The 16,031-nt window shown below is 46.6% G+C and overlaps 1 protein-coding gene across 1 annotated transcript in view; it reads left to right on the forward strand.

Moving 5' to 3' along the window:
* The first annotated feature begins 217 nt into the window (after positions 1-217).
* ADAMTS16 (ADAM metallopeptidase with thrombospondin type 1 motif 16) overlaps positions 218-16,031 on the forward strand; it is a 129,998-nt gene continuing 114,184 nt past the window's right edge. The window contains exons 1-3 of the mRNA XM_062211818.1: positions 218-277; positions 353-455; positions 4,265-4,590. Of these exons, the coding sequence (XP_062067802.1) occupies positions 218-277; positions 353-455; positions 4,265-4,590 (489 nt within the window). The remainder of the gene's footprint in view (positions 278-352; positions 456-4,264; positions 4,591-16,031) is intronic.

Raw genomic sequence — 16,031 nt, forward strand, 5'->3', positions numbered from 1 at the left:
AGCCGCGGTAATAAGCCGGGCGCGGGCGGCGGAGCCACTGCGGGGACGCCTGCGCTCCAGACTGGGTCCGGTGCCGCCCGCCCACCCGCACACTGCCCGACCGGGGACCGTCCCGGGGTCCCTGGGTCCTTCTGAGCGTCCCTGGATGAAACTCTGCCTGCCCCGCTCCGGGGCGCAACGCGGGCAGCCGGTGCGGGGCGCACAGGGCAGCCGGGCCATGCGGAGCCGGGGCTGTGCTGCGCTCTGGGTGCTGCTGCTGGCGCAGGTGGGTGTGCAGGTGAGTCCCGCGCGTCCTGTCCCTTCCCGTGGCTCCTCGCATTCTCACCGAAGTGTCGCCGCTGTTTTTCGGCAGGCACCTGCGTGCGCCCTGGGACCCGCAGCAGCAACGCCTGGGAACCCGAGCGTCCCGCACCCTCCTCCTCCCTCGGAGCCCCGGGGCTGGGCGGAAGAGGGCGGTAAGTCCTTGCTGGTCAGCGGCCGGTAGACTTCCGCAGCCGCTGTGCGGGAGTCACCCGTGTGACCGCGCGGTCCCGGCCCTAGAGCCAGCACCTCCGGGCGCGATTCCCCAGGAGCTACCTGGACCTGTGCGAAGGGCTACAGAACATATTGTTGCTAGTATCACCTTGAAGGAGCTTGGGAGGGGTCAGACCACTCTAGGGAGCTTGTGACCCCTTCTCGGCTGCCCCCTGCCCCTGCTCCGTCCACCCTTGCCCGTCGCAGCCTGGGACAAAGGATAGAGTTTCTCCTTCGTGACTGTCATCTTAGTATCAACGATAAAGCTCTTTGAGAACTGGGAGACAGCGGAAAAGCCGTCCTGCCGAATGGCTGCCCGCGTGTTGTGTCGGCGTGGCGGCACCTGCGGCCCGGCACGCCTGGAAACCCGGCGGTGTCCCGCAGCGGCTCAGGTCAGCGAGCAAGCAGGTGCGCAGCTGCTGCGTGTCTTCAGTTAGTCGCAATCCGGTGGCCAAGTATTTGCGTCATTTCAGCAATAAACTGCCACCTCAAATTTTAAGTGTCTACTTTTGGAGAAATCACTAGGTTTGACTGTCTCAACGCATGTTCAAAAAATCTAGAAAGAATTAATAACTCAAAATTCCTCAATGAAGTTTCATGCTGGTGAAATAGCGCAGAACTAGTGTTCCTCCCGGGTCCGCGTCCGTTAGGGAGCACTGTGCAGGGATCGATGCTCAGCTGCGGGACCTGCCGGAAGACCACCAGAGGGCGCTAGGTGCAAGTGGTAGCAGACGTTGGCCGTGTTTTCCCCTTGTTAGGAGAAAGCGGATTTAAAGCTCCCTGCTTGGGGCTGTTGCCAGTGTTCCCGGTGCATCCTGCAGTGCAGTGCTTCATAGTGGAAGTTCATTGTCTCCAATTTAAAAAAATTTTTTTTTAATCCTGCTTCCATGAAATCAGGAAAATTCCAGAGGAACTTAGGAAATTATCAGAGTATGTTACAACATTTAGGAAGTTTTATTCGAGATAAACATTACGTACAGGAAACCAGTCGGAAGAAACGCTGTGGTGTGCCGCCTCAGAATGCTTCCCTCCTGGACCATGGCTGGCTTCTAACTCCTATGAGCAAGCTGCTGAATCCCAGGTGCAGCGTTTCCATGACAACCAGGTGGGACCCATGGTCAGTGAAGTTCTAGCTTGGCCACACCTCCATCCCTCACCTGCCAGGTGTGTCAGCTCCTTCATCACAGAAGGGTGAAGGAGAGAGGTGGCATCCATGGGAGGCCTTCCTCCCGGCCCCACAAAGCCCGTGTTCTCTGCAGAATGGCCTGTTTGGGTCTGAAATAGGACGGCAGCACACTTTGTGTGGCCCTGAGATCAGCTTACCATTGGGTGTTCAGGTGTCCAGGAGACAGGTTGATTTGGAAATAACTATTTTGACCATAATTCTTGTTTAAAGTAACATATGGGTCAAGATGTGGGCTCACATTTTGCTGGGTGTCAGAAGCAATAGGAGAGAGAATTCTGTGCACTCCGAGGCAGTACCTCAGTGGAGACAAGTTCTACTTCAGACATGAAGGAAACTGGTCTTACTTTGGTCAGCACCGCTCCTCCTTCCTCTGTCGTGGGAGACTCGGGTGCTTCACCTACACATTCACCTGTGCAGAAGAGACTGTCTGCTGTGTGGACACTCACACCTCGGACCAGGAAATGGAGCTCTCAGTGTGATGGCACTGAGCGCAGCGCTGGGAAGCCATGTGCAGAGCCAGCTCCTGAAGCTGGCTGGGGCCGCCCAGCACGCGCACAGCCGGGTCTACATTTCATGCCATCACTTCCACACCAGGCTTCTTCCCGGCCTTTGTGAAAACCCCCTGAGGTCAAGTAGCTCGGGGCAATGGCTTGAGCAGCCAGCTGAGTTTCTTCTCCTGAAAAGAAAAAAAAAAAAAAAATCCACATAGGACCAAGGTCTTATTGAAACATGTCTCAAAGATGGAGAACCACACTTTAAAAAAAAACATAAGGCAATGGTTTGGGGAATCCTAGTCTTAGAACATTAGCTTGAAGTTAGCTTGACATTTTCAGCTCATGGCAATTTTACTTGGACTTCTCTCCAAATGGTAGGTGTGTGGTGAGATGCTACGCATATTTTGCTCATTCTTTGAATTCTTTAGTTAGGACTTTTTTTCACACCCATTTACACATAACTGCAAGTGCCTTTCTGATTCTCAGGACTGCTTTCCGGACTAAATGAGCATTTTCCCACCTGGACAGCCCTGGCACTTTGGTTTGGGGGCCTCCTGTGCATTGCAGGAGGTTTACAGCAGCCGTGGGTTCCACCCTCTGGCTTCCAGAAGCGCCAATCTCCTCTTCCTTTTCTGAGACCTACAATGTCTGCAGACATCGCCAGGAGAAGTTCACGGGCAGGACAGTGACACGGGAGGAGGGAGTTCTGAAGTCCCTCAGCACAGCGGGGAGACGGAGTTCACAGCCACTTACCTGTTTTATAAAGCACTGGCAGAGAGTTTGAACCTTTCCAACACAAAGAAACCATAAATAATTAAGGAGCGAGAACTACTGATTATGCTGATTTCATCATTACACAGTGTATGGCTGTCAAGTTACACCAGCTGTTGTGGGCATTTGCAGAGTTAACTGGGGATGGGAAATGGGGTCTCTCTCTCTGTCTCTCGAATCAATAAATATAAATTAAAATAAGCATACAGATAACTGTGGGTTAAGAACGTGGCAACGTAGCAAGCCAGTCTTCCTGTTCAAAGTCTGCGCTGCACACTGACGAACAACTCCTATGGAAATCTGGACAGCAGAGATGACGTTGTTAATGGTGAGGAGAGAGTGAGTGTCGGTTATGACTATGCAAATCAATTACAGTTATCCGAAGCAGAGGAAGCCACCAAGGTGCACGGCAGAGAGAGCCATGACTCAGGATGAAGTGCTGCAGGCTGCCTGTGGTCACAGCCGGTGGACTTGAATGTGTCCCGAGAAGTCCAGTAGATCTGGGGGTTTTCTTCTATAAAAAAATAAAGCCAAGAATTAAAACACGGGTTAAGGCAATACACTTTAGACCAGTGGACTTTAAATTACAGTGGGAAGAAGAGCAGAACACACGTCTTTGAAAGGCTTTGGAGTGTGAACCTGATCCTGTCCCAGCAGCCGAGGCCGAGAGGAGAGTGGGGCCGGGCCCAGAGGGCGGGCAGGGGTGGCTGTGAGGGGGGCATCCTCAGTTAACGTCTCTGAAGCCGGGACTGTGAGCACAGTCAGCGTTTCTGCTGTATTTGCAGTTCCATGATTTAAACAGGCATCAAAGAATGCCCGTTGCATTTTTCTTTTTACCTGTCTCCTGAAAATGTACCGTATTTTAAAGCTCAACTTTCTTATCAATTCAGTGAAGATGTTTGTGGAAACCAGTATGACTACAGGCATGTTTGGGAACTACAAGCACAATTGCATGTGGTACTTACACTTTCAGTAACATTGTGCACTGTAATCCCCAAAGTCTGTTTTTGGTTTTATTTTGTCTGTCTTCCCCCCTACATTTCCCGACACAGAATTTGCTGAGTTGGTAGTAACGCATTACAGAAGCAGCAATGGCTTAGCTAAAGGCCACTTCCAGGTGTTTCCCTCTGTCCTCAGATGTTGTGTGTCACAGAGTGTGCATTTGAGAATGGCAGGTGTTGACTTTTCCTGCACCGTCACAGGTGACGATGCCATCCGGTAAGACAGGCTCACGCTATCAGATGTCCCGACTGTTGTCAGAACCCGAAATGACTCAGCCACCCTCTCCTCTTCATTCCAGAGTATGAGCTGGTGTCTGCCTATGAGGTGGACCACACGGGAGACTATGTGTCTCATGAGGTCACGCACGGCCAGCGGCGGCGGAGGGCGGTGGCTCCGGGAGGTGGCGACTCTCTGCACCTTCGGCTGAAAGGCTTTGGGCACGATTTCCACTTGGACTTGAGGGCGTCCAGCAATCTGGTGGCTCCTGGATTTATCGTGCAGACGTTCGGGAAGGGAGGCACCAAGTCAGTGCAGAGCTTCTCACCTGAAGACTTCTGCTTCTATCAAGGCTCCTTACGCTCCCACAGGAATTCCTCCGTGGCCCTGTCCACCTGCCACGGTTTGGTGAGTACAGCGCGCGGCGCTGTAGTGAGCTCGGTGGGCGATGTGTGAAGAGGGAGGTACGGGCAGGATTTCCCTGCAGACATTGCTGCGGCGTGTCCTTCTGTTATAGCACAGGTTTCCTTGGTCCGTAAAAGCAGAAGGCAGGTTGCTACCGACACTTCCTAAAGTGTGCTGTGCGCCTTGCGTGTCGGCAGTGGTGTGTGTGCACGCTTTTCTCGCTGTTCTGGACTGACTGCGGAGAGTGCTTGGGTTTGGAACATGCCTGTGCATAACGATGGAGCCTGGACAGATGGCTTCATTTTGAATCGAGTGACGTACTCCATGGATTGGCTGTGTTGGCTATTTGATCGGATGTTTGCAAGACTTTAAGTACTTCACGTCTATCTTTCTGGTGATGGTAGTGGGATTAGGGAGCTGGGTACCCATCCTCAGCGGGGCAGTGCTGGCCTCGTGAGACTCACGAATCCGTGGGTGCATGTGCCGTGTTTGGAGTACCGTAACTGCACATTGCACATGGCTTGGTGGCTCCCTGTGCTCTGCTTTGCAGGGGCTTTCAGTGAGGAGCACCTGGCCAACTTGGCAATCTACCTGCACCTCTCATGTTCACCAGGCTGTAACCTCCATGGCTTCTCTTTTTTTCTTAAAAGACCTCCATATTTAGGAAGAAGTGTTTAGGAGATGCATAGACTCCTGGGCACAGATTCATCACTCAGACACAGAGGAGTGGGAGGTGACTTGGTAATGTGTGGTTACAACCCTTTGAGGTCTTGACCAAGCTAAAGGCTTGGCAAGCAGGCTCTGGACATTTGTGCCTCAAGACAATGATTTCAGTCGTCTTAAACACCCTTCTCTCTTTGAAGAGAGCGAATTCAGTCCTGTCTTACAAGATTTTTCTGTATTTGTGTGCAAGAGTATTTATTGGATGCTGACAAGGCACTCCTAACCAATGACCTAAAATACAAAATATATGCGAATGTGAAGTGTCATAAAATATTTTCTAAATATTGGAAGTTCTGCTTTTGGAGGGAATTTGATACGAACTGATCTCATCTCTGCTTTCATTTAGAAAAGCTCTGGTTTGAGAATGGATGTAGCAAGGCGTTGCCAGGGAGAGGGTGGTGGTGGTCTGGCATGCTTGTTAAGCATGAAGACAATGTGGCTGATTTCTTCACAGTCTCTCAAGAAAAATAGGTCTTTCTTAATTAATGGACAAGAACTCTTAATGTAATACACAAAACAAGGTATTTCTCCCTTGACTTCCTTCCACAAGGGCTTACCCAGGGAGGGAAGCCATCTGTGTGGTGGGTGTGTCATGGCATGCCAAGCCCTGCAACCTTGGGTTTGTTTCCAAGATTGGATGGGGTGCTCCTGTTCACCCAGCAGGAGCACAAGCTAACTGATGACCCATTGGTCTGTGTGACCCAGGCTCTCCCAGGTGAGCTGAGTTCAGTCCTGGTGTTTGTTCCATGGATCAAGTTGACTGTAGAAGGTTGGAATGTGTGGCTGTCTTTGAACTTGATGGAGTTATCAGTGAAAGTTTTAAGAGTACAATTATGTGAAAGATAAAGATAGAGAAAAGAACAGAAAGAAAGGCCCCTCTGGATAATAAATACTGGAATCTGATCCCAGAGTCAGTGGAATAGAAATGTGCATGCCTTCACCATTTATCTTCCAAATGCACACATTCCAACTTCACTCATGTTTTATCTATCTGCTCATACAAAGTGACATCAGTTAGACTTCAGAATGTGAGGTGTAGGGACATCGGTCATAAGATAGGACAAATGAAGAGAGGAAAAAGGAACAGCAACAAAGTCTTCTGTCTTCAGCCAGATGAACAAAATGCTGAGTGGGATCCTCAAGGAGCTGCCGAGTCAGCTTCACTTCCTTCCTGACGATTATCCATGATGCGTCCTTCAAAGTCTGTTCTTACACGCTGAGAAATAGTGTGCAGATGGTGGGTCCCCTGTCGCTGTTGTCCTTCTCTGGCTCTCCTAGATTCTGACTGAAGTCTCAGATAGCTGTCAGGAGTTCTCACAGGGTTTCCCCCTGAAGCTGATTGACCCAGCCCTCTGCTGGGAATGGAGTCAGTGGGATCCTTCGTCTGCCTGTTCTCAGCATACAGTTCTGCAGAGCCCAGGCGGACACCTGGGACACAGGACCCCTTCAGGTGGGAAATGCACCATGTCCTGTTCTCCCTGGCCAGTCTCCGGCCGAGAGCTGTATGTCTGCGTTCACACATATATGCTTAATGAAGAGGAAGTGGTTTGCTGCCATGAGACAGTGCAGGTTCCAGCGTGGTCCACAGTGTTTTCTTGTGTTCCTCAGACTGCGTTTGGGGAGATTTTGCCAAAGTACTCTAAGAATTAGTTTGAGAAATCCTGTAAAAATTAATAGTTGGTGGTGTCCTAGCTATTATATGTGTTCTTGAAGAAGGTGAACGTGTAACAAGATGTTGTCTTAGAGCTAGTGCTCAAAATAAAAATGTGAATAATGATCACTAGGATTGTCTGTTTCTGGAGCCAGGCAGGTTAGGGTTAAGGAGTTTATTATCAAATGAGAGAAGCAGGGCATAGGCGGTGTCTACTGGGTGATGGAACAAGGACACACGGGCCCTGAGAACACCCAGAGATGGGATCCGGCTTCCTTGAGGGGAGGGGAGGGACATCGGGCTAGATTTCCTGAAGAAGTTCAGAACCCAAGTCTATGCCCAGTCTTCCCAACGCTGTGGGAATGGAGGCCATAAATGGAAGAGTCACAAGCAGACAGAGAGGTTGTTAATATCCAGCAAGTTCATGGAATCTGCAGTAAAACCTCAGATGGATATTATCAGAAGAATATTTGTATCTTAAACCCAAGTATAGTACACTAAATATAATCATAAAAGTATTTCTATATTAGCCTGGCATTTCCACAAAATATCTTCACCCAATGTATTTCTTTAGTTAGAGGAGAATAGCTTTTGGGAAAACAGTATCTGTTATATCTGTACTAAACTGACCTACCAGATCCGTTGTGGTCACCAACCACAAGCACATAAATGTGTGTCATTCAGTAGGTGCTTTCTGATGTTTGGATGAATAATGGAAGGGTTTACTGGGCGAATTTTAATAGTGCAGAGACAGTGTTGATGATGATGATGATGCCAGGAGGAAAAACTCATCAAAAGTTATGTTATGTGCCAAATACTTAACTAACAGCTTCATGTTTGTTATGTAACTTAGCTTCATGCTAAATCTGAAAGATGCCATTTCAGAAACTTTACTGAGATGTAATTCATGTCACAGAGTTTCTCCACTGTAAATGCATGTTGACTCACAGAGCTGTGCAGATATCCCCAGCATTAGCCAGAGACACTGAACCAGTCTCAAACAGCTACTCCTTACAGCTGGTCCTCTTAGCCCTCAGCTCTCCCCACTCCTCAGCGTCCACCAAGGCACTTAGATCTGCTTTCTCTGTCCATTTATTGTAAGTAGAGGCATATAGTATGTAGTGCTCTGTAGCTAGCTTCTTTCAGTTAACATAATTTATTTAAGCCCCATCCATGTTGGAGCATATATGAGTCTTTTTTTAAAAGATTTATTTATTTACTTGAAAATCAGAGTTACACAGAGAGAGAAGGAGAGGCAGCGGGGTGGGGAGGAGTGGTCTTCCATCTGCTGCTTCACTCCCCAGATGGCCGCAATGGCTGGAACTGTACCAGTCCAGAGCCAGGAGCCAGGTGCTTCTTCCAGGTCTCCCACGTGGATGCAGGGGCCCAAGGACTTGGGCCATCTTCTACTGCTTTCCCAGGCCATAGCAGAGAGCTGGATGGGGAGTGGAACAGCCAGATCTCAAACCAATGCCCATATGGGGTGCTGGCACTTCAGGCCAGGGCATTAACCCGCTGCACCACAGCACCGGCCCCAGCATATATTAGTCTTTATTCCATTTTATTGCCGAAGAAAGTTCAGTTTATCTTTATATTACATGTTTTTGTTTCTCAACTTAGCAGTTAATGGAAGGTATTTGGACTTTTTGGCTATTGTGAATAATGCTACTATGAACATTTGTGCACACGTTTCTAGTAGACATGTGTTTTCAGTTCTTTTGGATATATACACGACAGTATAATTATCAGATCATATGAAGACTATACTTAATAATTTGTAGAACTGTAAACTTTTTCCAAAGTAACTGCATCATAGTATATCCCCCCAGCACTGCATGATGGGTCTTGTTTCTCCACATTTTTGCTAACATTTATTATTATCCATTTCTTTATTATACTGACTCTAATGAGTATGAAGGGGCATCTCATTGTGATTTTGATTTGCTGGATGTAGATTATTGATTTATGATATAGATCATTGTGCATTGATGGCCTACTTATCTGAGAACATTCCTCACACACAGTTACATGAAATAACTTTATTACATACAGATAGGCAGAAAACTATATACTCACAGAAATACATGTTTTTTAACTAAGTTGCTTAATTATTAGAGTTTTCTAAAAAGCCGTTTTTAGAAATTCCTTTAGACACTGCTTTTAAATAAGTTGTGTTTAGAAATGTTTTCACTTGCATATGAAACCAACAGTTTTTCTTAGAGGACGCCATGTAAGTTCTGTATTTGGGTTAACACTTTCAGTCAAAAGGAAAAAGAATATCACCTGACAGCTGTCTTTGTCATAAAGTCTGCATGAGCTATAGTTCATCTTGCATAAATTGTGATGTTTGTTAAGGCTTTAATGCATAGGGTTGTTATTGCTTCTTCTAAAATCTAATTATTATTCTGTTTTCAAAAATGGTGGAAAACCTTTAAATGCTACAATTCTCAGTTTTATTTAGGAATTCTCTCACTTGGTAGAGACTTACTCAGGGCCCTGGTTTGATTGGTACTGGGTTTTATTTCCAGCCACAAACTTCAGGGATCCCCTGGAAACTCTAGTCACTGAGAGATTTTTCTAAAGCACCCAATAAATCCTAGGAAGCATCTGAACTACTGCCAGATTTCCAATTGACTTTGAAAAAATGAACAATGTTCTTGCACAGGAAAATAAAATGGAAGGAAGAAAAAAAACACACAGAGTCAACAAGGAGCTTGGCCAGAAGAGACAATGGGAATTTTTTTTTTTTTATTGCTGTGTGTTTGTGTATGAATGTGTAGGAGTTTGGATGTGTGTTTGTGTGTACATTTTTTTTTATATTTTTATTAAACTTTTATTTAATGAATATAAATTTCCAAAGTATAGCTTATGGGTTACAATGGCTTCCCCCCTCCCATAACTTCCCTCCCGCCCGCAACCTCCCCTCTCCCGCTCCCTCTCCCCTTCCAATCATGTAAAGATTCATTTTCAATTCTCTTTATATACAGAAGATCAGTTTAGTATATACTAGGTAAAGATTTCAACATTTTGCCCATATAGCAACATAAAGTGATAAAACTACCATTGGATTACTAATTATAGCATTAAATAGCAATGTACAGCACATTAAAGACAGAGATCCCACATAATTTTTTTTTCAAATTAATTAATTTTCTATGCCATTTCCAATTTAACACCAGGTTGTTTTTTTTCATTTCCAATTCTCTTTATATACAGAAGATCAATTCAGTATATAATTAGTAAAGACCTCATCAGTTTGTGCCCACACAGAAACACAAAGTATAAAAATACTGTTTCAGTACTAGTTATAGCATCACTTTGCTTTAGACGACATATTAGGGAAAGATCCCACATGGGGTGTAAGTACATAGTGACTCCTGTTGCTGATTTAACAATTTGACACTCCTGTTCATGGCGTCAGTAATCTCCCTAGGCTCTAGTCATGAGTTGCCAGGGCTATGGAAGCCTTTAGAGTTCGCTGAGTTTGATCTTATTCCGATAGGGTCATAGTCAAAGTGGAAGTTCTCTCCTCCCTTCGGAGAAGGGTACCTCCTTCTTTGATGGCCCCGTTCTTTCCACTGGGATCTCACTCACAGAGATCATTCATTTAGGTCTTTTTTTTTTTTTTCCATGATATCTTGGCTTTCCATGCCTGCTATACTCTCCTGGGCTCTTCCGCCAGATCTGAATGCCTTGAGGGCTGATTCTGAGGCCAGAGTGTTGTTTAGGACATCTGACAATGGGAATTTTGAAAGAAAAGTGTCACTCTCTGAGAAAAACGGTGTGGTCTACACAGATGAAAAGGTCAGTCTCGGGAGACATGAGAGAAAGCTGTAGTGAAAGTCAGGTCTTTGCATAGAGAATGCCTACATTGGTGATGATCAGGAAATGTAAAAGGTGGCTGTGGAGAACGAACTGAAAGTATTGTAGAATTTCACAAATGCCTACTATTTACTTTAGGGTAAATATAATAGTGAACTTCGACATCAATAGAAATGTATATACTTCATCAGCGGCAACATCAAAATAATGTTTTGTAAGATGATCTTTTTTATTTGAAATTGGTACAGATTTTTTTTATTAGTTTCCATTAGCTGTAAATGAAAAATAGACTAGAAAAGCTTAGCTATAAACTATTAATTTGTCAGCTTCTCTCCATTTAGATGTCATGAAACTAAGCTCCACAGGGGCAGAGTGACTTGATCAGCGTCGCAGAGCTCGGCATTGGGACAGGTTCAGACTGCTTATCTTCAGACTTCCTGTCCAGCGACGTCCAGTGAAATGTACTGGATGATGACACTTTTTCATTTTAAGGAAGAACCAACGGAAGGAGTTTAAATGTTGGAATATGCACAGAGATTTAAAAAGTAATCCAGACTTGTCCTTGGTCTGGAGAGTGAGGCCAGGTGCCATGGGGAGTTCAGAGTGACAGGCTGTGTTGTCATCGCCTGTTCCTCCTGACAGTCCTTTCTCGGGAGGCACTGACTTCCACCGTCATCACCAAGGACAGGCTTCATTGGGGCTGTTGACATGGTCAGGCTCAGCTGAGCTATCAGGGTCATTTGGATGGCACTCATATCCAAAGCCAGTGTATAGAGGGTTTCCTAATGGCAAAAATCAACCCTGAAAGAGCCAAGGGACTCCTGGGAGGTGCAGAATAAACTCCTTATGGTTATTGCCTCCGATGGATGACCCATGTCTGGGATGGCTGAAGGACAAGAGTGTCTAAAACCTCCTTTTGTAGAGAGTGGCTATTCAAGCAAAAATCCAGCCCAAAGAGATTAAAAGAGGCCAAATGAACCAGAATCCTACCTTGCCCAAGACTGAATCTGCTAGACCCCTAAATTACTATTTTGTCTAAATGCCAGCTTCACCGTGAGGGCTTCTCTGTACCAACCACCTAAATACCCAGCGCGCACATTCACATGTACTTCTCCTATTTAACATTTATTGTGAACTGTATCAGAGTACGGTCAGGAGATAGAAGCTCACAAATTTTCTAAAAAGAGAGAATTAATATAGTGCTTTAAGTTGACAGTAAAGAACTGGACATGGAGAAGCAAATACTGAGGCACCACTGAACAGCAATGGCAAGAAGCAGCCACTGCCCCAGGGCTGAGGAACTGAGGAGAAAGGTTAAGATTCTTACAGTTGTAAAGCTGGGGGCTGGGCCTCAAACGTGTACGCAGAAGCTGGCCAGCTGGTGCCGGGACTGTGAAGGCGGCATGCCGCAGCTGGTCCCTCAAGTAAACTGCAAACCAGAATCAGCGGCTGCCACTGTGACAAACTAAGGAATGGGAAGCACACATGATGTCCACAGGGATAGATAAGGAGTCCAAAGAAGATGGACGGAAGTGCACAGTAGACAGATAGTCCACAGGGGGAAGAAAGGAAGTAAGAGGGTAGGTAGAAAGTAAGGGGCAGCCGGCGCCGTGGCTCACTTGGCTAATCCTCCACCTGTGGCGCTGGCATCCGGGTTCTAGTCCCAGTTGGGGCGCTGGATTCTGTCCCGGTTGCTCCTCTTCCAGTCCAGCTCTCTGCTGTGGCCCAGGAAGGCAGTGGAGGATGGCCCAAGTGCTTGGGCCCTGCACCCGCATGGGAGACCAGGAGGAGGCACCTGGCTCCTGACTTTGGATCAGCGCAGTGCACCGGCCGCAACGCACTGGCCGTGGCAACGACTTGGCGGGGTGAACCAACGGAAAAAGGAAGACCTTTCTCTCTGTCTCTCTCTCTCTCGTAAAATAAATAAAAATAAATAAAAAATAAAAAAAGTAAGGGGCACATAGGAAGTCCACCAGGGGTAGAAAGGAAGACTACAAGGGGAAGACAGGAAGTGGAGGGAAAGACAGAAATCCAAAGGAGGAAGATAGGGAGTCAGAGATTTGATTGGAAGTGAGGGGGGAACACTGGTAGCCCACACAGGACAGACAGGAAGTCCACAGGGGAGAAACAGGAAATCTAGAAGAAATAGATAGTAAAAAGAGGAAGATGTGAAGTTAAGAAAAACAGGAAGTACAGAGGGGGATAGATAGGAAGTCACAGGGGTAAGACAAGAAATGAGGTGGTAGACAGGTAGTGAAAGGAAACACAGGAAGTCCACAAGTGACAGACAGGAAGTTCACATGAGATAAACAGGAATTCCAGAGGAGACAGACAGTGAATCCAAAGGGAGAAGACATTAAAAGAGAGGGTAGTCAGGAAGTAATAGATAGGAAGTCCACAGGAGACAGGAAGGCCACAGTGAGAAAACAGAAGGTGAGAGGGTAGACAGGAAATAAGAGTACACACAGGAAGTCCACTGGGCACTGACAGGAAGTCCACAGGAGATAGATAGGAAATCCAAAAGAGACAGACAGGAAGTCTGCAGGAAGAAGATAGGAAGCAAAGGGAAAGACAGAAAGTCCATAGAGGTTATATAGGAAGTCCACAGTAGAAGATAGGAAATGAGAGAAGGCAGACAGGAAGTGAAGGAACACAGAGGAAGTCCACAGGGGACAAACAGGAAGCCCAGAGGATAAAGACAGGAATTCCAGAAGAGGCAGGCAGGAAATCCAAAGGAGGAAGACATTAAGTGAGAGGGTAGTCAGGAAGTGAGACAGCCAACAGGAAGTCCACAGTGTGAATACAGAAATTAAGAGCATTGACAGGAAGTGAAGGGATACACAGGAAGTCCATAGGAGATAGGAAATTCAGAAGAGATAGACAGGAAGTCTACAGGAAGAATATGGGCAGTAAAGGGAAAGACAAGATGTCCATAGAGGTTATATAGGAAGTCCACAGTGGAAGACAGGAAATGAGAGAAGGCAGACAGGAAGTGAAAGCAGACAGGGGAAGCCCACAGGATAAAGACAGAAATTCCAGAGGAGACAGGAAGTCCAAGGGAGGAAGACATTAAGTGAGAGAGTAGTCAGGAAGTGAGGTGATAGACAGGAAGTCCACAGGAAACAGGAAGTCAACTGTGGGAACACAGGAAGTGAGAGCACAGGAAACGAGGGGACACACAGGCAGACAAGGAGGTCAGTAGGAGACAGGAATTCCAGAGGAGACAGACAGGAAGCCCATGGGGGAGGACAGGAAATGAGAAAGGAAGTGAGAGGGCCGGCAGGATGTTCACGAGAGACAGGAATTCCAAAGCTGTTAAGACAGGAAGTCCACAGTGGAAAGACAGGAAGTGAAAAGGTAGACAAGAAACGCAAGGGCACATAGGAGGTGCACAGTGGACAGACAGGAAGTCCGTAGGAGATGAACAAGAAGTGAGGGGGCAGACAAGTCCACAGAGAATGGACATAAAGAAACAATTTCTTCTACCCTCCTATATCTTTGCTGCCCCCACTGTGTGTGCCAGTGGCAAAGGAGAGTAGGGATCAAGTGACAAAGTAGAAATGGGATTTGTAGAGTTCCAACCTAAACCTCACAAATCCAGGTGTAGAAGGGGAGTTTGGAGCTAGGGGATAATTTAATAATAATCAACCTACCTACCATGCTCAATATTGATTGGCAGGGATGTTTGTCTGACTTTTTCTTTTTTGACAGGCAGAGTGGATAGTGAGAGAGAGAGACAGAGAGAAAGGTTTTCCTTTTTGCCGCCTCCAATGGCCGCTGCGGCCAGCACATCTCGCTGATCCGAAGCCAGGAGCCAGATGCCTCCTCCTGGTCTCCCATGTGGGTGCAGGGCCCAAGGACTTGGGCCATCCTCCACTGCCTTCCCGGGCCATAGCAGAGAGCTGGCCTGGAAGAGGGGCAACCGGGATAGAATCTGGTGCCCCAACCGGAACTAGAACCCGGTGTGCCGGCGCCGCAAGGTGGAGGATTAGCCTATTAAGTCACGGTGCCAGCCAACTTTTTCTTTCTTTATCAGCTCTTAAAAGAGTACCTGATATATAGTAAAATCCCTATGTAAAACTTCCTTAAGTGAATGATGGATTTTTGATAGAGACATAAGAATTCTGTTGCTTTACAAAAATTGTTTGCCCAGCCACTGGTTTGGAGGCCAGGAAGGAAGCTCCAGAAATAAAGGATGTTCTAGCTCTATCTAGGGAAAGGGGCCACCTCTCTCCAGGACTAGGTAGATGTCAGTAGGCTTGGTGACAGGCCCCCTGTGTGGCTTCTTGGGAAGGAGCAGAAGCAAAGTGTTTCCTCAGAAGGCTTGGAACTTGTAGCTCGTGATGAATACAGGAGTCCTTGGCACTCAGGGGCTTGTGTTTGCTTGAGTGAGTCTGGCTACTCTAAGTTACTCCTGAAGTAGGTAGTGGGCTGTCTACGGACCAGTCGCTGTATCAGGTTTACACTCTCAGGAGAGTCCTGTCCTTCCTCATTGTGGACAGTGAGCTATGCTCAGTAACCTCTCCTGACAACTCTCGAGTGCCCTGAGACTCAAAATGGAGCTGGAAGCGGTCCATTGCATTTGCTCTTCTGTTACTTCTCTGGTCTCCAGGTATCCAAGGTCTGTGTCTCTGTTACAAACTGATTCCTTTGTGTAACAGCAGCATCCATCCTTAGTTCATGCATGTCTTTTTCACTACTCAAGAGCTTATTTTAATTTAATTTAATTTAATTTAATTTGGGGTGGGGAGAAAGAACAGCATATATCCTAAAAGCATTAAGTCAGGTAAAGGCTTGCATTTTAAGTCAGCATCAAAATCAGGGCTAATTTTATATTCTCTTTATAGAAATTATAATAAAACTAAATAAAATATCTGGTTTGAGAAACATGGCAATGTCAAGAAATGTAGACTTGATTCTTACTTTTCACCTTTTATTACTTGACTATAAGTGGATATAACCAGCAAGACATGTACTGTCATCATATAAAATCTATAAGGTTTTATTTATTTATTTATTTGAGAGGTAAAGTTACAGAGAGAAGGTCTTCCATCCCCTGGTTTACGCCCCAGTGGTTACAACAGCTGGAGCTGAGCCAATATGAAGCCAGGAGCCAGGAGCTTCTTCTGGGTCTCCTATGTGGGGGCAGGGACCCAAGCACTCAGGCCATCTTCTACTGCTTTCCCAGGCCATAAGCAGAGAGCTGGATTGGAAGAGGAGCAGCCAGGACATGAACTGGCACCCATAT

This window comes from Lepus europaeus, chromosome 15, assembly GCF_033115175.1.
Source record: "Lepus europaeus isolate LE1 chromosome 15, mLepTim1.pri, whole genome shotgun sequence".
Lineage (NCBI taxonomy): Eukaryota > Metazoa > Chordata > Mammalia > Lagomorpha > Leporidae > Lepus > Lepus europaeus.